Consider the following 25,343-nt stretch of genomic DNA (forward strand, 5'->3'; position numbering starts at 1 on the left):
TACTTAGAATGAATGAATCTTTTTTCAGATTTAAGAGATCACATCCAGTCAAAAGATATTCTAAACTTTATCACAGATTTGAAAATCATAAATCAAATACCCATGTACAACATCAATACCAAAGCTGTTAGAACCATTAGTCTCTTTGGGTAATTTTAGCTTTAATTTAAAATAGTCCTGAGAAAACCTTGCACCAACACCTTATTTAACTTCAGTGAGAGCTTGTATGGGTAAAATATGTTTTCAGGCCTGGACACTTGAACATCTGTAGACAATATTTTATCCCACTTATGGGATGAAGAAAATAGAAAATGGTAGTCCAGGGAGAGCAATTACAAGATTAAAAGAAACAAGCATTGATTTCCAAAGTGCAAGAATTAAATTCACTTTGTTTTCAGTACTTTCCAAATAACCCAACATGAATCTTTCCCTTGGAGTCCTCAGTTGTCCAGGATATTAAAGTTACCAGTGTAGAACAAAACACTGAGCACTTCAGTTATAAATTATCTCTATGTAAACAATCCTCTGATCCTGGTTCCTTGAAGAGGTGAGCAAACAGCTATAAAATACCCCTGGTGCAACATACATATATTAAATGACTGTTTTGCTATGGAAATCACTAAAAGAGCATTGCTGACAGAGAGAAATCCAACTTGTTAAGATGTTTTATAAACGAAGGTTGCAAGCCCAGATACAAAGTTTAGAGGCATTTTCATTTTCCTTACATGTGAAGTTTATGAAATATTAGTACACTCAATGCAAAAAGATAAACAAGATCAAAGCCAATAGCAGATGAAAAAATTCATCGTACAAAGCATAACAGCTGTGTATAAGAGCTCTAGGTAAAAATTTGCTCAAGGTAAAAATTGCTCAAGAAAGGTAACAGCATTAACCCTAGAAGACAGCCAAATCGAGAAGAGACACAGCTTTACAGAATTGCAAATGACATCAGCATTACGAGAATAATAATTGGAATAAATACCGTCTGCAGGCTGCAAAAACAACCAACGCACTTGCTCCTTCACCTCTCCCCCCTCATCCAGCTGGGTAGTGAAGGCAGCTGCCTCTCCCTGCCCTCCTTCCCAGTGGCTCCACGCGCCACCCGCTCCCTTCTCGCGTCCACCCCTTCCCTCCCCTTTCCCCTCCCCTCCCCGCCCCCAGCTGGTGTATTCAGCAGCCTAGCAAGATTAAGAGGCGCTCAAGACTGTCACTGGGCCTCAGGGCAGATCTAACGTTTCCTAGCTCCTGGAACTAGAGAAATTAGAGACGCGACGCCCTGGTGGTATTAGATGCCTTCTCTCCATCCCGGCCCCCTCCCAGGCCGAGGCTGAGGTGGGAGCCTCGGGCTAGCAGAGTGGGCCGCCTCTTGGAAGACCCAATGGAGTTCAGCGGGGCTCACCCCGCCGCCAGCGCTACCTGAGCTGTCCATGGTGCTGGCGCGTTCCTGCGGCTGCTGGGCAGGACTCCGCGCCGCCGCCGCCCCGGCGTTCACTCTCTGCTTGCCGCCACCCGTGCCGCTTCCCGCACTTAAGTCCCGGTTACTGTCCACCAGCTGCAAGGATTCGTAACCATCGTTGCTGGTCTTTTTCCGGTAGCTCCCGAGGAGACTCATGGGCAAGCCCAGAGAAGAGAGGGGGGGAAATCAACCTGGGAAACGAAGGGGGAGGTGGAAGGTGGAAAGGGCTCAAAGGAGGAATTTAAAAAAAAAGAAAAGAAAGAAAGAAAAAGAAAAAAACCATCAAGTGCCCGACATGACGCAAAGACGAGTGAAAGAGGAAGCGGCCACCAGAGAGGAGCTTGGCGGGGCGCGCGCGCGCGGCAAAGCCACCGCCCTGGGCAAAGAGAGGCTCTGGGCGCCCTGCGCGACCTAGGTTGAAAGGAGGGCGCGAGCGGGAGGGCGAGCGGGTGCGCGCGTCCTCCGTGCCGCTTCCGCTGAACCACCGGCCCTGCCGAGCTCCGGGACCCGGGCCAGCCACCCTCTCTGGCTGGGGAGTGCCCGGAAGCAATCCTATAGGTGTCGCCGCGTCGCCCCGCCGCGCAGCAGGGCAGCTCCAAGCGCGGCTGGCCCACGGGGAGGGAAGAAAAGGGACGGCGTGAGGGAGGGGAGACTCTGAAGAAGGGGGGATGAGGGCGGAAAATGGGGCGTGGTGGAAGGGGGAGGGAACTACTACGACCCAGGTTAGTGGGTGTTTTCGCGCGCGAGGTAAAGAAGAAAGAGGCTGGGTGTCTCTGTTTGCTAAGCTTTGGGGACGAGGGGGTCTCTTGGTAAAATCCAGACACGCCCATTTAGTATTACTTAGCCTATATTTGCTGGAAGATTCTGCAAGTCAAAGGTTGCCGTCCTAGAGGACTGACTTGTAACTTAATTGAACAGAAAAAGGACGCATGTTAAATGCCAGTTATATGTATGCTAGGACAGAAAGAAACAGCAGTATTTTGCACATTTAGGAGAATGGGAATGATCCCTAAGGAAGATATCAAAAAGCTGGCTATTCTAGGTAGGAGACAGGGTCCATTCCACCTAGTGAGTAGATGTGACTGTTTCAGGAACTATTTGTTGAATGAATAATTGGGGGAGGAGGGGAGGTCGAATCAGGTGCGATTTCAGTTCTGACATCATTTACCTTGGGACCTGGAGAAAGGACTATACCACTCAGTTGGCTTGAGGGGATGGTTAGGAAGCAATCTAGAGGAGGATTTTCTTTCCATTCTCTAGCCCCTCCCCTTTTTTCTTTCACAATTTTGAGAAAACAAAGAAAGCAGTCACTCATTATCAGCGGAGAATTAATCACAAAATTAATCAAGCTTAAGGCTTAATCAAGCCTTTCTTGCAGAAGCCCTTTTCAAAGCTATGTACCTAATTTTATATTTGTGATTTTGCATTCTTATTCTTAAAGAGAACCCCAACATTATATGTTTCATGGCTTGCAAAACCTAGACGTAACTCTACCAAATGTTCATTTTCACCTGAAATAGTAATACTGCAGAAGTATCTCTCATTTTTATCATTTCAAGTGAAATCCTGGTTTAAAATGATACTTTTCCCTATTAGGATTTGGAATGACTAAGTAAAGAAGCTTTTCAAAAGTCATTTGGCACAGTTTCATCACCGATCAGCAAGAAAAAGTGCATGCATATAAAATTTGCCTAAGCCCATACACAAAGCCAGCTTTGACTTCTCACCTTTCATGGCTTTCCCTTGCTGTTATTTTGATCACTTAAGGTCACAAAATCAAACATCTCAGAGGCTTGGGTCCAAATCACTTGGGACCCAAAGTTTCCAGGAAACTCTAGCTCTACATAGGTCTACATAAAATAATTGAATTGGATTGAAAGATATTTGTCTGTTCATGGATCACTCAAATACAAATTTTAGAGGAAGAGGATGAATCAGTAGAGGCCAAGAATGCTGCAGATCCCTCCAGTCCCTCTGGGAAGACATCATCAATTCCCTGACCAGTTGCTTTCTAAACTGCATCTGAAGGTGTGGTCTGACCCAAATCACAAATTGCAGTTAATGCTCATTTACAACAAGATCAAACAACTTCAATGAGATCAGTTAAAGTTGTAATAAAATTTTAAACAGATTCATACTTTCAATTTTCCAAATCTGTCAGATTGAGCTACTTTATATACTTGACTAAAGTAATACTCTGTGGAGTCTAGTAAATACATATTTTCCAATAACATTTTAAATAATATTTTTCTGCACTTTTCCTTCTCCTTTAATTCATTACTGAGACACAGGGAGAGTAAATACCTAGTATCCATCATGTGGCTTCGTAAATTCTGGATTTATAATCATTGGATTAAGAGAATTTAGAGATGACCATTTTTCAAAAGTGAAAATTATTTTTTTCAAAAAAAGCACTCTCAGTTCTATTTGTTCAACTGTTTTCAGAATTCCAGAAGTACTGCTAGAAGGAATTAAGATGAACCATATGCCTTTGTGTTTTTGGATATCTATCTCCCCAGGTTGCGAATTTAAAGAAAAACATGAATGGCTACAGCGACCATTTAATTTTTTTCTTGACACTCAATTTAACATAAATAAAATTAATCAGAACAACTATTGGGGCGCCTGGATTGTTCAGTCAGTTAAGCGTCTGACTCTTGATTTGGGCTCAAGTCATGACCTCATGGTTTGTGAGACTGACTCCACATCAGGCTCCATGCTGTCAGTGTAGATAGAGCCTGCTTGGGATTCTCTCTCTCCATCTCTCTGTCCCTCCCTTTCCCTCTCCCTCCCTCTCTCTCCCTCTCTCTCTCTCTCTCTCTCTCTCTCTCTCTCTCTCTCTCTCTCTCATTCTCTGCCCTTCTGCTTCTCTTATGCTTTCTCTCTCAAAATAAATAAATAAACATTAAAAAAACTATTAATGACCCTATAAAATTTAGGATATAAAGAACATATAAGGCAGGAAAATATAATTAACTAGATTAATTTACAACAATCTAAAAACTAGTTTGGGGCTTAAGTTAGAATATGTACCAATTTTGACACTAAATTTGTCTTTACTAAAGATCAAATTCATAAAGAGTTCACTTAGCCATGAAGATCTTACTTTTCTACTCCATAAAATAAGCATAGTAAAAACACCATCTTTATATAGTTGAAGTAAGAAATTAGCACATAACACATATAGAGTAAGTACTTAACAAATATTCACTATTATTACTATTATTGGTCTGGCTTGGGCACAGCTCTATCCTCAGCGCCCGACAGTCCTAGTTCTTCCCATGGGAGAGGCTCAGTAAAGGATAGTATTCGTTTTTCCAGGACTATACTAATGGAAGTTTGTCTGTGTGATTCTGAATGAGCACCTGTGTTAAGGAAGGTCGATGGCACTGATAAAATCCAAAGTGAACGTTTAGAGCCAAACTTTCCTGCTTTTCCAAAAGCAGGACTGCTTTATTTATTTTATTTCAATGATACTACCTCACATATGGAGCCAAGCCAAAGAATTAGGGGCCCTCTTCAGGGATCCAGGGGGTAGCATTCTTTCCCTTTGCCTTTTCTGTTGCTGACTTGATAAGTCACTTTTAATAACTTGGTAAAGGTTATCCACACTGAGGAATATCCAGGCCCTATTCTTGCCCATCTGTCCATCACCACCCCCGCCCCCAGAATACTGTCCCATCACAACAGATGTCACAACACTTTTGTGGTGGGGGTAGGAGAAGATGAATATATGCCATGATCCATCTGGGATTATGATCAGTGCTTTTTAATTTTCAAGAACTATAACATACTGGTTAAAATTCAGGTTCTAGAACCGTATTTCCTAGGATTGAAACCTGTTTCCACAGAATCTTTTAGCTTATCTCCTAAAGTTACTTAACCTCCCTGCCTCACTTTTTCCTTTGTAAAATGAGCATAAGAATAATAGTATCAGAATCAAAATGTAGTGAGACTTAAATCAGTACCTAACATTAGTGCATAACAAATGTTATCTGTTATCACTCTTCTTCTACTATTTTTATAAGGATAAGTAACTTTTTTAAAAAAATGTGATTTCCCATCTGTAAAATTAGGCTAAAATCAGCCCTGTCTAGTTAAAAATTTATTATGATGTATGATAATATAAAACCACTACGTATAATGTAGAGATTGTTCTGCCTTGACATTTTAGATATTTTCATGCATCTCTCTCCTATTAGATTTTGAACTCATTGAGGACAAAAATCCATGTTTTGCTCATGTCTGGATCCCTCATGATATCCAGAAAAGCACCTCCCACTCACTAGAGATTGAGTCTATATCTACTGAATAAAGTAATGAATAAATTAATAAATAAAATGCATTCATACCACCTAGTCTAGTGATTTTTTAAAAACTATATACTGTGGTTTACTAGATTATAAAATAAACTTAGCAATTCATGACCATTATTTTAATAAAAATGAAACAAGTCAGAAAACATCATTTTTTGGCATATGGTAGGGTATGGTTTCTTGAGCTACTGTTTTGTGTGGTGAAAGTATGTTTGTATTTCTTCTCAATAATGACATAAATGTATCTCACTTTGGGTTCCAGTTATACATGCTGCAATGTGTATGTACAGCAATACTAATACTAAGAGGTTCTAGGGTTCCCAATTGTGGATGTCCTACCCACGGTGACATCTGATTGCACATGCCTATGTAACTAGACAGCCAAGAGTTCTGGCTAACCAGACAGTAAATGAGAACAGAATTGCTCTTTTCTCTCTGTGGCAAAATGCAAAAATTATTATGTATGATCAGGTTTCTAAAATGCATTTCTTGCAATCCCTATCAAAATAACACCAGCATTCTTCACAGAGCTAGAATAAACAATCCTAAAATTTCTATGGAACCAGAAAAGACCCCAAATAGCCAAAGCAATCTTGAGGAAGAAGAACAAAGTTGGAGGCATCACAATCCCGAACTTCAAGCTGTATTACAAAGCTGTAATCATCAGAACACGATGGTACTGGCATAAAAACAGACACTCAGATAAATAGAACAGAATAGAGAACCCAGAAATGGACCCACAAACGTATGGCCAACTAATCTTTAACAAAGCAGGAAAGAATATCCAATGGAATACAGACAGTCTCTTCAGCAAGTGGTGCTGGGAAAACTGGACAGCGATATGCAGAAAAATGAACCTGGACCACTTTCTTAATACCACACACAAAAATGAACTCAAAATGGATGAAAGACCTAAATGTAAGACAGGAAGACATCAAAATCCTCCCTCGAGGAGACAGCAGGCAAATGAACCTCTTTGATTTGCTACTACCTGGGTGGAATTAGAGGATATTATGCTAAGCGAAATTACTCATCAGAGAAAGACAAACATCATATGACTTCACTCATATGAGGACTTTAAGATATAAAGCAGATGAACATAAGGGAAGGGAAGGAAAAATAATATAAAAACAGGGAGAGAGACAAAACATAAGAGACTCTTAAAATATAGAGAACAGAGGGTTGCTGGAGGGGTAGTGGGAGGGAGGGATGAGCTAAATGGGTAAGGAGCATTAAGGAATCTACTCCTGAAATCACTGTTGTGCTATCTGCTAACTAACTTGGATGTAAATTAAAAAATAAATTAATTAAATTAAAAATAAACAAACTGCACTTCTTCAGTTTTATGCTTTAATATTAATCAATCAATAGCACTGAAACTTTCCTTGGCAACATGCCTCAGATTATGTCCTTATTGAATGAAGGTCTATGGATATAACAATGCAATGTGCTCAAACCAGAATCCAATAGGCCATATCTGGCCCCCAAACATGTTTTGTTTGTCTTGTATTTTCTTTTAATCTACGCTCACAGGCCTCCACAGAAGGTGCACAGGTTCCCGCTTGAATGCCATAGTTCACTACCACTTCCACATGTGAAATACCCAGCCTGCCCTATTCATTGTTACCATCAGTCAGCCCTTGCAAGCATTTGAATTTGAGACTTCTAGCGTAGTGGCCAGAACTGTAGGTGTAACAACACCAAGACAGATGCCAAAATCCACATCTTTAGGCCACAGTCCAGGAGAGACAGCAACAGGCTGGAATCCTCTCCTGACTCTATTATTCATCAGCAAAGTGTTCTTGATAATCATTCTCCCCTTAGCAGTAAAACTGAAGGTGCTGAATTACAAGATTCTCACTAGTTCTCAAATTTTCCTATCCTTCTCAAAACTTTAGCTGTCATTTCCCTCCTTCTCCAAATGAAACTCAGAGGGAAAAAATCATGACCATTTAAGTGTTCCAGTTCTAAGTCCCAGTTAATCAAGGTTTCACCACAAAACAGATGCTTACATAGCGGCAGCTGTCAAGAGTTACATATAATGCAATACACAAGAGAGATGAGGAAAAACTGAGTGAGCTGGTAATATTTAATAGAAAACCTCAACTATTCCTATAATAGTTCCTTTCAAATGAGGTTGTCTGTTCCTGATGCCTGATGGAATTCTGGGTCTCCTACAAGACAGGACACATTTTCCAGGCAGGACATATTTTTTTTAACATAACTCAATACCCCCAAACCTGTACCTCCTTGAATCTCTAACAGTAATAAAAACAACTGTCACAAGTTACTTTCCATTTTCCAAATGCCCTATCTACCATAACCCCCACCTTCCAAACCACTTGCAAGGGTGTTACCCTTTTTTTGAGGCAAACTTGGAGAGGTTAACTCACTCACCCAAGGTCATACAGCTAGCTATCAGTGAGTATTCAAAATCCCATCTTTCTGATTATGCTTTGGCCACTGCACCGGTCTGAGGAGGCAATTCCAGTGGTCAAGTGAATGCTAGATGACTGTTTGGGTCATTTCTTGGATCTGACCTAAGTGTGGCCAGTGAAAAATGGCTGGAGCACCTTACCAGAATTACTGTTGCTTTACTATCGACATGGTAGGTTCTGCTCAGTGAAACCTGAAAGTTTTCAATGTATGTAGCTTCCCAATAGGGAATCTTGTTTTGTAACTATCTGGCGTAGAGGACTTTCTATGTTGTGACCCTGAAAACTGATGCTTGGCTAGTCTTTGGCCTAGTTTTAATCACTAGAAGGAAAAATCATCTTCATATTCATGAAAAGCAAGCTCCTCACTTTTAAAGAAGCTTGGCCCCAGTCGTGTTTCCACACATGTACGTGTAAAAATATATATGTATGCAGATTTAAAAAGACATTTTCTTCTTTGGGAAGAAAAATACAACTATGAGTTCTGGACTCACCACATGCACGTGTTCTTCAATCTTATTTTCCACTCAGAGCCACATTCCCTTTCCATAAAGTTGAAGAGACTACTTGTCCTCCCTCACAGAGAGAATCAAATGAAATAAGGCCCATGAAAGCACATAATAAACACTAAAGCCCTACTCAAATGCTGCATTTCATCAAATCTAAGGAATCATCCATTTTGAAAAGCCTTAAAAAATACACAACTTATAACATACATATGACATACTACCAATTTTAAGAGGTTTCAAGATTGCACAAATGTTAATATTACTAAAAGCTGTTTTAGAATTGATACAACAAATTTTATTATTATTTGACCATCTGTTAACCTGAGAATATTACTTGTCTATTTATAATTCAGGTATTTTGAGCAACTCTGGTAGGTAAAGACAACATTTCATCACCTTTTACCAGGCCTAACATAGTGCCTGCCAAGTATAGATGTTCAGTATCTGGGAACTGAAGGAAAATGCAAAAAAAAAAAAAAAAACAAAAACCAGTTTGAAAGTCCATCTTTAGCTTACAGAAAACTTCACCATGGGTTTCTCAGTAAGTTCACTTAAAATGCAGTTCCACTTGCTAAGATTCAACTTACCCTTGACTTTTCAAGGACATGCTCATGGTTTAACAATGTAATACCTACATTACCATTTCAAGAGTAACTCATAGAAGCTCCTATTTCTTTCATTTGTCATTTTATGAGCAAGGAAAACAGCTTCTTAAATATACAGACACTGACAGACAACCATAAACTGACTCACTTGCTCTCCATCTTGGGAATAACGAACTGAAAATTTTCGTGTGGTAAATAGTTCCCCAAAGTCAAGTACAAATCTACACTGAAGGAAAGGTTTCCCTAAATCTTAGTATTCCCATGTTTGACCCTGAGTTCATTATATATTTTATGTTCAAGATCCTTAAAAGGTAAGTGCTTATTCTCTGTAACCCTTTTGTGACTATAGGTTGAAACCCTAGTGTGTGTGGCAAATCCTATATGATGGTGATAAGGAAGACAATGATCACCTCAGATGCAGATAGAATCAATTCTTCAGGGGCTAAGTCTCCAGGGCACCAAACCACTGATACCCACTTTATCATATCTCACTGAAGCGGAAGAAAAAAACTAGCATTTCCTGTGCACAAAATTGCCTCAGGTTTTATTATTATTATTATTTTAATCTATTTACCCATTTAAACCTGAAAGGTCTTTTGAGAAGGATTATTATATCCATTTCATATCCATGGAAACCAGCGCTCAGAGCACAGCTGAGTATGAGCTAAACAGTGATTGTCAGTGATCCTCAAGATTCTTTTCCATCTTCTTCTATGCTAACCTTGATCTTTAGGTGGGCACATGGCCATATATTACAACAAATCTATGTCTCAGTCATGTTGCATGTCTTGGACCTGCCAGAAGCAAGTTTTCTATAATCTGCTAGGTATGTACATGAGACTAAGTTGTGGCACAATAATGACTTTGTAATATAAGCATAAATGATATGAAAAATTTTAGTATGCATCCTTGAAAAGGAGGATGGGTGGTATGCTCTTCTTCCATTTCTTTTCTGTTTTTTTCTGGTTGGAATATGAACCCCCAGCACACACCTTGGACTTGAAGATGGAAGACTTCCACAGTGAAGCAACAGAAGAAACCTGATTTCCAAAGAACCATAGCAACCCTGGACTGATTATCTCTAGACTTCATAAAGATGAAACGATTTTGTTTTAAGCCACTGTTGTTTGCTTTTTTTTTTTTTTTTTTTAGTGTGTATCCAAACCTAGTCTTCACTGGGATACAACCTAACCGTTGGATTTCAGTTATTTATATATCATAACATTTACTGGTAATGATACAGTCTATATGATCATGGACAGATGCTTCACTTTCCTCATCTGTAAAATAGGAGCATCTAACTAATAGGGCAGTCATTAGAGTCAAATAATATAAAGTACATAAAGAGCTTTGCTGTAACAGTATAATGAATGTTATCTATTTTGTTATTTCTTGTTACTATCCTTCAACTGACACATGGCTGAGTCTCTTATGCCTGACTCCAAAGTCGGTGATTTCTCCACCTAACCCTGCTCTTCAGAGACTGGCTAGGCAGACCCAGCCCAGAGCTACAGAGCTCTGCCTATCTCATCAATTAAATCCCTTAAAGAATTGCCCCTTCCTTGGAGTGTAATTCTCCTTCTTTGATCTGCCCACATAATCTCAGTGCAGTCTATAACATTTCAAGCCATTAAAGGTGATACAAAACTGAAAGCAAAGTGTCAGTGCTGTGGTATAGTAGTTCTGAGTCTATTTATTTCAATATGACCAAGTGAGAGAGAGTCTGATTCTTTCTCCATTTATGCTACAAATAATAAGGAATTTGGATAATAAGTCAGAGCATCTTTATTTTTTATTATTTTATCTTTACTTTTTATTATGGAAAATTTCAAATATATACAAATTATGAATTTATATCATCAACCCCTTTGTACCCATCACTCAGCATCAACAATTACCAAGTCATAGCCAATCATGTTTTATATGTATAAATCCCTAACTACCTTTAAGCAAATTCCAGACTTTCTATTATTTCATCAGTAAATACCCTAGTATGTAGCACTTTAATTTTTGGAACATCACATTTCATTATATTGTAAGGGCTGGGCAAGGTGCCCTTCAACTGTGTGCTGAAAAATTAAAATCATCCACCAGTTCCCTTTCAGGACTCTGTCAGAGGAACCTGCCATAACCTTTCTGTTTCCTTATTTCCCAGTGGAAATATTTCATCCATTCAGCTTCCTGTCCCCACTCTCATTCACCCCCATCCCCACAAAACTCACCTCTTCAAGTACTAGTCATAATCTTAGTAAGGCCTTGCTGCCCGAAAGATCTGGAAATCAGCATAGAATTAAGTTTTTCCAGGATAGCAGAAATTTATGGAATATTAAATTTGGAAGGAGCTATAAAGGGCAGGCTATCCCTGTCAATTTACAGATAAGAAAATTGAGATCAGCAAGTGAACAAATTGATTCACTTTTGGCTTTCTAAAACGCAAATCCAATTATGTGACTTGGCTGCTTAAAACCATTTGAGGGCTTCCTGTTGCCCTCAGTTTAAGGTATTTAACATAATGAACTCTTCACATTTTAAGATAAGCTACTCAGCCCTCACCACTTCCCCTTCCTCCATTCTCTTTCTAAGTCTAGACATAAAGCTTCTTTATGATCCCCTATCTGGCCAATTCCTGTTTGCCATTCAGATCGCTGCATAGATAGCACTTCCCCAAGGAAACCAACAAAGTTCTGAAAACCAAACTAGATATAATTCCACGTGTCCCACAGAACACTGTCCATCTTCTAAAACAGCACTTAAAACACACTACATTGAAATGTCCTGTTAGATGTGTGACTTCCACATGAGATTATAAGCTTCATGATGGCACAGCCATGTTTGGTTTAACTCTATGCCTGACACAATGCAGACACCCGATATATGTGTTAAATAAAAGAATGACCACCACTGCCACCAGGAAGAGTCCATAAAAGACATAAGGGAAAGTTGCTCCGAATACTGCCTAGCATCCAGTGAAGGTCAGCCATTGTATTTGTTACTGTGTCACACCTCAGTACTAGATGTAAGACACTGGCTGGCTTTCTGACCAGCACAGATCAGAGCTCTTATCTTTGCCTTACACTGCTTAATATAACTTCAGCCAATACTGTCACTGCTAGTTTCCTATGTAAATAAAACCATTTCTGAGTAATGGAAAGCACAGAGTTTTACAGTATTTTGAAATATTTTGGTTTGGGGTGGCTGCGTGGCTCAGTAGGTTAAGCATCCAACTCTTGATTTCAGCTCAGGTCATGACCTCATGATTTGTGAGTTCCAGCCCCACCATCGGGTTCAGCACTGACAGTACAGAATCTACTTGAGATTCTCTGTCTCCCTCTATTTCCATTCATGCTCTCTCTTTCTCTCTCTAGCTCTCAAAAATAAATAAATAAACATTTTTTACAAGAAATCATTTTTGTTTGAAATTTACTTTTTGACCTCCCTAGGAGATTCACACACTCCAGATCATCTTCTTGGAAGACTTATGGATCATTTTTATTTTATTTTTTAAGTCTATTTATTTTGAGAGAGAGCACATGCATGTGAGAAAGGGAGGGGCAGAGAGGGAAAGAGAGACTACCAAGCAGGTGCTACAGTGTCAGCCAGCACAGAGCCCAAGAGCAGAGCTCAATATTGTGAACTATGATATGAGATCACAACCTGAGCTGAAATCAAGAGTCAGATGCTTAATAAACTGAGCCACCCAGGTGCCCCTGGATCATCGTTTGTAAAGAATATTTCCTTTGGGCCAGGTATTGTTTAAAATACCAGAAGATGGCTCTTTCACATCTGCCTCTGAAATCACTATGCCTCTATTGTATAGACTACAGGAAATCACGTGTTGGTGAAAAAAGGGATGGAAAAGTTTTCAAAAGAAAGTATGTGATCCGTTGCACAACTCTGAAGATACCAAAGACCACTGAATGATACAATTTTTTTAGAGTTTATTTATTTATTTTGAGAGAGAGAAAAAGAGAGCGAGAGAGCAGGGGAAGGGCAGAAAGAGAGGAAGAGAGAGAATCCCAAGCAGTCTCTGGGCTGTCAGCACAGAGCCTGATGCGGGGCTCAATCCCACAAACTATGAGATCATGACCTGAGCCACGATCAGGAGTCAGACACTTAATTGAGTGAGCTACCCAGGCATCCTGAATGATACATTTTAAATGGGTAAATTATATGGTACATAAATTAGGTCTCAATAAAGCTGTTGCAAAAGAAAATAATAATAATAGAGATGCTATGAGGAATAATTAATCAGATATGGTTTTTGCTAATATAATAGCTACTATGTATTAATATAATCAACATAGTCGCTAATATTTATTAATATAAATATAATAGCTAACATTTGTTAGTATGGTAAATACAGTAGCTAATACTTATTACCAACTATGTAACAGGCACCAAAAAAAAAGTACATCATCAAAAATTACAAAAGCAAATGCCCAAGTGGTGATAAATATGTTTTAAACTCATTACTACAAAGATAATTGTGGTAGAGATTTTTTATGACCTGTAAAGCCTTGGATACAAGATTGGAGAGCATAGGAGTGTTGGTTTTCAATTAAAGAAAGATTTACTACATGTTACCGTGGGGCCAGATGCCTTACCCTCATTCCTATCACAGATTTCAGTGGAAAGAAGTTTGGTAGGGGAGAAAATAGCAAATGCTAATTCAGTCAAACTTAAGTCAACACAACCCAATTTTCTCAAATTCTGTCAGTGTAGTGGTTAAAAACATGGGCTCTGGTGACAGACAGACCTGGCCTTCCAGCATGGATGTTTAAACCGGGACAAAATAGATTAACATCTTTAAGCCTTAGCTTCCTCATTTCTAAACTGAGATATTGCCCCACAGAACAAGTGTACTTATAAATTACCTAAGGTAGGTGTAGTGTACACTTAATCTCTTATTAACCAAGTAACTTTTGCTGGGAAGTCTTCCTCCTCTGGCATTGGAATTAGAGCCATAGTCCGGGGATGGCCAACTGAAACCAAGCTAGGTCAACCTGGCCTTTTCACAGGACTTTTCAATTAAAAACTAGAAAGAATAGGTCTGAGTCCTCCCCTAAACATGGATGACAGGCAGGAGTAGTAAGAGCCACACTTTGTGAAATGTAGAGGGAGATGAGTCATCTGAGAAAACACTGTTGTCAAGAAGGGAGAAGTAAATTTGAGAAGAAGAGAGAGAGGAAAAAATCCAGCAGTTATATCCTAAGAATTCAAGACCCCCACGTGTACCAATGGAATCCTAGCTAAGACAATACTTAGCACAATGCCTGCATCATCTTAACTCACCGTTTGCTCACATCATCACATTATCACTCCTCTATTTCCTTGCTACACTTAAAGAGGAAAAATTAAGATGCCTAAATAAAGCTTGCCTTAGAAATTTAGTAAAATAATAATCTTATGCTATCACTTAAAATCGCTACCCACTCAAACTTTCTATACTTTTTTGTGGCTATAGCTCACATTTATTCTGTAACTATGTTCTACAGAGAATTTCCATGTCGTGTAGTGCTGCTCAGTAGAAATATAATACAAGCCACAAATATGAGTCATGTATGTAATTGTTAAGTCTCTAGTAGCCACATTTTTAAAAACTTTTTAATGTTTATTTATTTATTTTGAGACAAAGAGAAAGAGTAGGGAAGGGGCAGAGAAACAGGGAGACAGAAGAGAAAGGGAAAGAATCCCAAGCAGGCTCCGTGCTGTCAGTGCAAAGCCAAATGTGGGGCTTGATTTCATGAACCATGAGATCATGACCTGAACCGAAATCAAGAGCCAGGTGCTTCACTGACTGAGCCAACCAGGTACCCTGTAGCCACATTTAGAAGAAGGAAAAGGAGGAGAAGGAAGGGGGATGGGGAGGGGGAGAAGAAGAAGAAACAAGTGAATTAATTTTAATATATTTTATTTACTTCAATGAACACAATATATTGCCATTTCAACATGTATACTACATATTGAGTCAGTAATCAGTAATCAGTGAGATACTTTATATTTTTTCATAACAAGTCTTCAAAACCCAGTTTGCATTTTACACATAAAACACATCTCAATTTAGATGATCCACATTTCAAGTGCTCAAAGACCATTGGGTGCTAGTGGCTACTGTATTTGTGCAGATATAAATTGTCTCAGTCAATCTCCACAATAACTCTAAGAAGACTGAAGCTTTTAAAACTATAGATGGGAAAACTGAAATTCAAAGAAATTTAGTAATTTTTTCATAGTCAACAGCTAGAAAATAGAAAGCCCAGGCTTAAATCTTAGTCTTTGGCCTCCAAATATTTTGCTCTTTATCACAGTGTGCACAGTGTACTGTACAGTAAGAACTGATGTTCAACATGACTCTGAAATATAGCCAGATCAAATAAATTAATAATGATGTGGCTTCACCTATAAAATGAAAGGGTTGGACAGGTGGCCTTTGAGCGTAAGTGCTATATTTTCTGATCGATCATTCAGGACATAGAGCCTGCCAATGGGACAGAGGATCTCAATTGGGAATAATCCCACCTTCTTTATACCTACTGATTCACGAGCACAATGAACCTCCTACTATCCCAAATGGAAGTGTTCCCTCCACTACACCTTCTTTTCTAACTAGCTATCCCTCTATTCACAGAATCAAAATAAAAGTTTTGCAAAAAGAATTGTTCACTGAAACAGTCTGCAGTGGCCAACAATGTAATTTTAACACCTGAACTAGTCCAGCAAAATGGTGTCTTTAAGGAACAGCGAAAATGGAGAGCATGTACTTTCGTCTGTTGTCAGTGTCCCGACCCTCCCACCATTTACAAGGGGCAGACTGCCCTTTCCTCTGAAGTTACAGTTGACAGGTTAAGTTTTCAAGAGAAAAATGGGCATTGCTGATAATCTCTTATTATAATTTTCTCTGGATCTTTTCATCACATAAAATGCATTGTTTCTTCACTGCAGCAGAAGACTATAAATCCTGGAAATTAACAAGAAACTTGCTTTCTAATCAAGATAACTGTGAAAGTGCTAACATAGTGCCTGGAACACAGCAATTTATTGTTGGTTTCCTATGCATCATAGATTAAACCACATTGTTAAGAAATATTTAATGCCTGGAAAATACCTACAATATATTAAGGAAAATTATCAGGATACAAATCAGATTCTAGATATGAATCATATTCTTTTTTTTTAAAGAAAAAGTTTATATGTGCACAGACAAAACAATGGGAAAAATATACCAATATATTAACAGTAATTATCTTTGCATAGTAGCATTAAGAAGGATTTAAAGGATGCTTACTTTTGTACGGTTTGAAAGACTGTTTTTGGAAATCTCTGCATTCACCCTCCACCTCCCACTGCCACTCCTTGCCATCCATACCACTTTGCAACACTCCTTCACATTTCCTTTTACCAAAAGGTAGAGTTTACTTCCTCACTCTTTGAATCTGGAATCCTTAGCACTTGCTTAGAACAGAGGGTATTATGGACTAAATGTTTGTGTCCCCCAAATTCATCTGTTGTAGCTCCAAATGCAATGTGGAGGTTGGGGCTTTGGGTGGTAATTAGGTATTGGTAAGGTCATGAGCATGGGGCCCCAATGATGGGACTAGTGTCCTTATAAAAAGAAGAGAGATCAGAACTTTTTCTCTCTCCATCACGTGAGGACACGGCAGGCCTTCTGCAAGCCAGGAAGAGGGCTCTTATCAGGAATCTTATCTCCTGCTACCTTGAACTTCCCACCCTAACTACCGTAAGAAATAAGTATCTGTTAAGCTTCCGACTCTGGATTTCAGCTTGGGTCGAGTTTACAAGGCTGCAAGACAGTCTGCAAAAGTGAAAAGGTTGGGACTGTAAGTGTAGGTGTTTTTTTAAGTAGCATAGCATTCATTAAAGTTGATACATTTTAGTTTATAAAAATGTATTTCATAGAACATATGTAACATTCTCTGAGGGCAGATGTTATGATTGTTGAGTTAAAAATCTATCTTTGTCACCTAAAATAGTTATATACTTAGTCTGGGGTATTTCTGGTGCGGGCTGTTTTAGGACTTAAACTTTATATGTTTTACATCTTGTCCTTACCATAGTCCTGCAGTGCAGATAGGACCTTCAGTATCACAGGTGGGGAAACTGACTCACAGTAACTAAATTTTATACCACCAGTGAGTACCAGAGCTAGAATTCAGACCCAGCTCTGATTTTAAAACCTATGTTCTTCCCATTCTTCCAATGCTGTTTTTTGAGTTTATGGCAGAGTCTCTCCCCTTTAGAAAATTCTGGAGGTGCCTGGGTGCCTCAGTTGGTTAGGCGTCCAACTTTGGCTCATGTCATGATCTCACGGTTCATGAGTTTAACCCCCGCATCAGCCTCTGTGCTGACAGCTCAGAGCCTGGAGCCTGCTTCAGATTTTGTGTCTCCCTCTCTCTGCCCCTCCCTTGCTCACACTCCGTCTCCCTCTCTCTCTCTCAAACATAAACATTAAAAAAAAAAGTTCTATAGCAGTTCTATAACATTATGTAGGGCTTATCTAGAATAAATATATTCAAAGCACCAAGAAAAAAAAAAAAAGAAATAAGTATCTGCTGTTTAGACTACCCAGTCTACTGGAATGGACTAAGAGGGGAAGTGGCATTGTACCTATTCCAAGCCTAGTCCCAGAAGGCCTGGTGGACTCCTGTTTGCTCTCTTGGACTCTCCTCGTCTTCCCTAGGAGAATGACTTTAAGCTAGTCCTCCATAGGTTGGGACTTCATGGAAGAGCTGGTCCAGTCATCCCACACCTGAGAGCAAGCCTCAATGACAACAGCCAAGACTGGCCCAGATCAGAACTGCCCAGCAGAGCCTACCTCCTGGACAAAAGAACTGTGAGCTGAATAAATATAGTCTTAAGCCCCTAAGTTTTGGGTAGTTTGTTATGCAGCAAGCTTAATTGATTAATATGTGTTTTCCAGAGTTTCTACAATGAAAAGCGTAACATGCATTTAAAAAACAAAAAAAAAGGGTGCCTGGGTGGCTCAGTCGATTAAGTGTCCGATTTCATCTCAGGTCATGATGTCATGGTTCATGAGTACCAGCCCCCATCGGACTCTGTGTTGACAGCTCGCAGCCTAGAGCCTGCTTTAGATTCTGTGTCTCCCTCTCTCTGTCCCTCCCCGCTCATGCTCTGTCTCTCTCTCAAAAATAAACATTAACAAATTTTTTAAATAAAAATAAAAAGCAAACTACAAAACAAAACAACCCAAACTTCATCATAAACAAAAAAGGGAGGGAGAGAGTAAAGGAAAAAGACAAAACATAGATCTGGGTTCAAATCCCGACTCCACTATCCAGTAGCTGTGTTAGTCAAATTATTCAAAACATTTTGAAATTTTCTAATATTACCTACATCAAAGAGTTGCTTTTTAAATTAAAGGTGATATTGGGGCACCTGGGTGGCTCAGTCAGTTAAGCATCCGACTTTGGCTCAGGTCATGATCTCATGGTCAGTGAGTTCGAGCTCTGCATCAGGCTCTGTGCTGACAGCTCAGAGCCTGCTGCCTGCTTCGGATTCTGTGTCTCCTTCTCTTTCTGCCCCTCCCTGACTCGCACTCATCTCTCTCTGTCTCTCAAAAATGAATAAATGTTTTAAAAAAGTTTTTTAAGTAAATTAATTAAGGTGATATTTATAGCATCTAGCAGAGTAGTTTAATGGGCACTCAGTACATCCTACATCCTTTCCTAACCTTCTCTTCCCTTATATTCCCAGCAATGCCTCTATTTTATGGAAACAGCTCAGCTTTATCCCACTCAAGCTGGCAATGCTTGAGTTCACATTTATTCTCAATACATTTTCATCTCTTTTTCCAGATAGAACAAGCTCAGTTATTTAAAATCCACTTAACTATGTCTTTAGGTACTTTTAGCTTTGGAAAAAAAACTGTTAAATAATAGAATGCTACAACGTTCTTTTTTTTGAGAGAGAGAGAGAGAGAGAGAGAGAGAGAGAGGGAGAGAGAGAGAGTATGAGCAGGAGAGAGGAGTAGAGGGGGAAAAAGAGAGAATCTTAAGCAGGCTCCATGCTCAACGCACAACCCAACATGAGGCTTGATCCCATCACCCTGGGATCATGACCTGAGCCAAAATCAAGAGTCAGATGCTCAGCTTACTGAGCCACCCAGGCACCCCTGCTGTAACGTTACTAATAGCTAACTTTCCCCTGATCATTTTATTATGAAATTTTCAAACATGCTGCAAAGTTGAAAGAGTTTCACAATACCCACATATCTAATACTTAGATTCAACAATTGAAAACATTTTACCAGTTTGCTATATCTAGATATTTGAGATTATTTTTTTGTTGAAATTACTGCAAATGAATTAAGACATCATATAACTTTATCTCTCAATTCTTCATCATGCTTCTCCGAATAGGGTTGGCTTTAGCTCAAGTGGGTACTTCACAAGTGGTTGTTCATCGTGCATCTCCGAATAAGGACATTCTCCTACACAACCACCAAATTGATAATAATTCCCCAATGTATCTAACACCTAGTTTCTCTTCAAATGTCCTAAGTTGTCCCCAAAATGTCTTTAATAACAGCTGACTTTTTGTTAATACCTTACATATAGGTGTCTATATATAGATATGACAACAATACTTTTAGGTAGATAGTATTAATCCCATTTATAGTTGAGGATAAGTTCAGAATGCTAACTTACCTTATGAAATATCATGCATGTAGGGAACTTGTAGCAAAGTCATTATTTAAGTTTATTTAATGTTTAACGGTTTTAATAGAGCAGGCTGACATATGAGCAAATAAATTTCAAAAGTTTTTAGAAAAATATACTCTAAAATAATAAAGCCTCTAGATAAAAGCATAAAACATGACATTGAGGTAAGCAAAGATTTCTCAAACAAGACCCCATTAACTAAGCAAAAATTAATTAAGTACACTACATTAAAAAAACTTCTATTTGTCAAAAGACATCATTAAGAGAGAGAAAAGGCAAGCCACATGTGCAAGAAGATTTACAACACATATATCCAAAGGAATATATAAATCAATAAGAAATTTTTGAATCAATAAGAAAATGGCAGACAACCCAATGGAAAATTTGGCAAAAGTCATAATCAGGTCTTTCACAAAAAAAAAAAAAACTGTATACAAATGTCCAATAAACTACTGGAAAAATGTTTAATTCAGATTCACCATTGGAAATTCAAATTAAAACCACAGTGATAGACCACTATACACCAACCAAAGTTCCTAAAATTACATTTAAAAAAACAGATAATATTAAATGTTGGTAATATGTTGAGCATCTAGAAATCTCATACACTGATGATGGAAGTAAAACTTAGTGCAATCACTTTGTAAAACTGTTTAATGTACACATCCACTATGATCTACCAATTTCACTCTTAGCACACAGCCAACAGGAATAAGTGCACCAAAGGACCCACAGAGAAAGTCCATAGCAGTGCTTTTTATATTATGCCCAAACCACAAATTACCTAAGTTTCTGTCTGTCAAAATTAAAATGAAAAAAGTAAAGCGGTATATTTACTCTCTGGAATACTCTAAGGCAATGAAAATGCACTACAGCCCCCGCATAGCATGGATGGATCTCACAAATACAACACTGGGGAAAAAGAAGCCAGAACAAAAGATTATATACTGAATGATTCCATTCGCCTAAAATTCAAAACAAGCAAAAAGTAATCTATAATGGTCGACCCCACATTAGTGGTTACTCAGCAGAGGATGGGTGGTGACCAGAGAGGGCTCCGGGTTGCTAGCAATCTGCCACTAGATTTGGATGCTAGTTTCACAAGTGTATCAGCTTTATAAAAATTCATCAACCTGAACACTTAGAGGTTGTATGTGATTTTTCCATATACTTAATTTAGAAGTTTGCTTTAAAATTCAGTATTTTCAGGGCATTAGCACACCCACAAATCAATATGAAGATTACTGAGGCCAAACTTTACCATTTTATCTCCTGAGAAGATTCTAAATATGCCCATTTGTGTAATGCTCTTATTTACCTTTTTAAAATTTTTTTGTGTTTATTTATTATTGAGACAGAAACAGAGTACCAGTGGGGGAGGGGCAGGGAGAGAGAGAGAGAGAGAGAGAGAGAGAGAGACAGAATCTGAAGCAGGCTCCAGGTTCTGAGATGTCAACACAGAGCCCAATGCAGGGCTTGAACCCATGAACCGTGAGATCATGATGTGAGCCAAAGTCAGACACTTAACCCACTGAGCCATCCAGGCACCCCACACTCTTATTTACTGTTAAATAGTGCCAATTTGGCCTCTCCCTATGCTATCATTAGTTATAAATCTCTCACGGTAGGTTAAGCTTCTTGATTTTGCTTTCCCTTCAAACTTTTAACCCTTTCTTATGAATTTGGGGGAAACTAGCAACAAATTTTAAGAGGAAAAAAACAGAATCAAGAAGTTGAGACTAAGATATTAAACTGATCTATACTATAGAATCCTGTAAGGACTCAGGATGTGACAGCACACCTACCTCTGAGCAATGCAGTGAGGGGTAAAGGCAGTCAGATCTCCAGGAGACCCCTTCCCGCGGCTCAGGTAGCAGGGCAGGTGCCATTCCCCACCCCAGCAGAAGACAAGAGGTTTTCTCTGGAGAGAGCATCAGGAAGACCACTGGACAGGGCAACACCAGGCAGAGTTTAAGGCTAAAGAATTAACATGATTGTTGACATTCTGAATGCTACAGCCCCTAGCATTCTTCCTGATACCTCATCATATATACTGCAACCTCGTAAATAAAAGGGCACCAGCAAATGGAGGCAGGTAAATAGGGAAGTACTTAATCTTGATTCAACCTATGACGCTTAGTAGAATGAGTCAGTTCCCCGAAGACTAAAAAGGTAAGATGAATACAAGAAAATATATTGTAATAAGGAATAAATATTACTTGAGAGTCACTGAGGAAGTACCTTTAAAGAAGGAGGTAGGAGAGTGAGGCCAAAATGAACTAAAAGAGAATCTCATTATCCCACTGATCCATGAACCTCCCATATAAATTTTTAAATATTTCACTTATAAACTCATCACACACACACACCCATGTTTTTACACTGCATTTGCTCATTTGCCTGCAATTTTTGAATGGACTTCTAATTTCTCTTTAGATTATTTTCCAGAGGTGCCTGAGTGGCTCAGTCAGTTAAGCATCCAGCTCTTGGTTTAGGTTCAGGTCATGACCCTGAGGTTCGCAGGTTTGAGTTCCACATCAGGCCTCACACTGACAGTTCAGAGCCTGCTTCAGATTCTCTCTCACTGTCTCTCTGCCCCTCCCCATCTGTCTGTCTGTCTGTCTCTCTCTCTCAAAGTAAATAAACTTAAAAAAGATTATTTTTCAGCAAATCTACCATCATAAGTATTTTAAGTGCAATAGTTTATCCAGAAAAGTAATACATATGGGACCTCCAATCTACCCACCCCACCTTCATTCACTTTCTTTTACTCAGTCATCCACTCACTGACTTATGCATTTTATATGACCTAGAAAGAATTAAAATAATAACATAATAACATTATAAATAATCATTTCACTCTCAAAACATCATTTTCAGGTGGGCATTAACTCTCACACTGTGACAGTTTCTTAAAGAGGCAAAACAGCATAGAGAACATTAGTTATGAGTCAAAGAAATCTATGCTGGAATCCTAGATCCACTGCTTACCCTTTGTTTGACTCCTAGTAGGTGATTTCACGATTCTGATTTTTTTTTAATGTTTTATTTATATTTGAGAGAAGGAGAGATAGCATGAGCAGGGGAAGGTCAAAGAGAGAGGGAATCATAGAATCCAAAGACAGACTCCAGGCTCTGAGCTAGCTGTCAGCACAGAGCCCCATGCAGGGCTCAAACCCACGAACTGTGAGATAATGACCTGAGCTGAAGTCAGATGCTTAACTGACTAAGCCACTCAGGCATCCCTCGATTCTGATCCTTAATGATCTCATCAATAAAATGGACATATTAATACCTCCCAGGGTCACTGCTAGTTTTAAATGAGATAATATATGCTAGCACAAAGTAAAAGGTACGAAAGCAGCAACTATATTATTTTTTCAACATTAATAACCTATTTCCTATATCTAAGATTTTAAATTATATGCACTGCCTCACCTGAGTTTTATCAAGACCAACACATTGCTCTCATCATTGCTGTTATGGTTTTCTACATTTATCAAACAAGATGTAAGAGACTGTCCATGGCCTTTCAATCCTAAGAAGTGATCTCTAGGTGATCAGAAAAAAACAAACGAAAACAGATGACCACTTGGAATTCTGCTAGTCACATGGCCAATGCAGACCTGATTAACAAAACACAATTAGGCTCTGGTTGTATGAGAGAAGAATATACACACAGTAAGAGTCAGTTCACTCAGCACGTGTTCACTGGTCTCCCAAATTGCTGGGGGTACATTTACTCTGTCAACGTATCCTGGGCCTCAACTTTGCAAGAGGCATAGTGCTGGGCCCTGGATTAGATACCTCCTCAAATCTAAAATATAGCACAGAAGAAGATGGATACCATAAAAGGAAGGAGTGGGGGAGCTGTGGGATTTAGAGATGGGGAAATGGCCGGGAACCCCAGGGGGAGGCAAGGGTTATTTCCCGATAACCTCACATCACAGTGACACAGAGTGTGCACTTCATACAGTGAGGATGGAGCCTCTCATTCAGGCGATAACACAGAAAGGGCTGCCGGGAATATACTCTATGGCATGGGTCTTCAAAACGAGCAAATCTTGGGGTGTCTGGGTGGCTCAGTCGGTTAAACAACCAACTTTGGCTCAGGTCATGATCTCATGGTTCGTGGGTTCGAGCCCCGTGTCAGGCTCTGTGCTGACAGCTTGGAGCCTGGAGCCTGCTTCAGATTCTGTGTCTCCCTCTCTCTCTCTGCCCACCCCCTCCACCCCACTAATGCTCTCTCTCTCTCTCAAAAATAAATAAAATTTTAAAAAGTTCACAAACAGTACATCTTAATTGACCAACTGAACTGGGAAGAGTCACTTCATATATTCCCAGCAATATAAGACTCCCCCAGACCCAGAGAAGGAAATAAAACTGGCCAATCAGTAGATCCATCTCATGGCTTTAAGGAGGGTTGGGGAGGTGGAGAGCCAAAATGGTTTTTCACATGCACTAAACTGAGCCTTTTATTTAAAAGCCTGAAATACTGAAATTGGTTTGCCTCACAATGAACAATACAAATAAAGCATTCTATGATTATGGGACTTCCTCTAGTTGTCTGATCAACTTTTCTTCCAAGCTTGGAGGAAAAAAAATTCCTAAAATGCTTGACCAGAAAGGAAAGAGGTATACTTATCCATGCTACCATATGGATAAACCTTGAAAATACTATACGAAGTGAATGAAGTAAGACAAAAAAGACCACATATTGTATTACTTCATTTATGTCAAGGAAAGGCAAATCTATAGAGACAGAAAGTGGACTAGTGCCAGGGGGTGCAGAAAACGGTAAAAGAGAGAAAAGCATGAATGGGCACAGGGTTTCTTTGTAGGCAATGAAAATGTTATGGAACTAGACAGCAGCGATTGTTTGCACTTTGGGAATATACTAAAAATCTCTTTATTGTATAGTAGTGTAAAGGGTGAATTTTATGGTATGTGAATTATATCTCAGTTAAAAAAAGAAAACATTGGAATTTTATTAGAAATGTTCAACTTAATTTTTTTTGGTGTTTGTTTTAAATTTTTCTTATCTTATTTTATTTTTTATTTATTTTGAGAGACAGAGAGAAAAAGCAGGAGCATGGGAGGGTCAGAGAGAGAGGGAGACACAGAACCAGAAGCAGGCTCTAGGCTCTGAGCTAGCTGTCAGCACAGAGCCTGACATGGGGCTCGAACCCATGAACCGTGAGATCATGACCTGAGCCAAAGCCGTAAGCTTCACCAACTGAGCCACCCACGCGCCCCAGTGTTTGTTTGTTTTAAGCCAAGCAATTCTTCCCTCAGAGGAAATCTTACCCCGTATTTTTAAAA

The 25,343-nt window shown here is 39.2% G+C and overlaps 1 protein-coding gene across 6 annotated transcripts in view; it reads right to left on the bottom strand.

The window, feature by feature from the left end:
• Positions 1-25,343, bottom strand: part of DNAJC6 (DnaJ heat shock protein family (Hsp40) member C6) — a 151,113-nt gene that overhangs the window by 101,551 nt on the left and 24,219 nt on the right. Inside the window, exon 2 of one of the 6 annotated variants that reach the window (XM_029949319.1) lies at positions 1,417-1,647. The exons of 4 other annotated variants lie outside the window; for them this stretch is intronic. In XM_029949319.1, coding sequence (XP_029805179.1) covers positions 1,417-1,612 — 196 coding nt within the window. In that variant the 5' untranslated portion in view covers positions 1,613-1,647. Of the gene's footprint in view, positions 1-1,416; positions 1,648-21,826; positions 21,850-25,343 lie in introns of those variants that run through there. One more of the 6 variants, XM_029949324.1, reaches the window with a different exon arrangement.

This window comes from Suricata suricatta, chromosome 8 (genome assembly GCF_006229205.1).
Source record: "Suricata suricatta isolate VVHF042 chromosome 8, meerkat_22Aug2017_6uvM2_HiC, whole genome shotgun sequence".
In the NCBI taxonomy this organism is placed as follows: Eukaryota; Metazoa; Chordata; class Mammalia; order Carnivora; family Herpestidae; genus Suricata; species Suricata suricatta.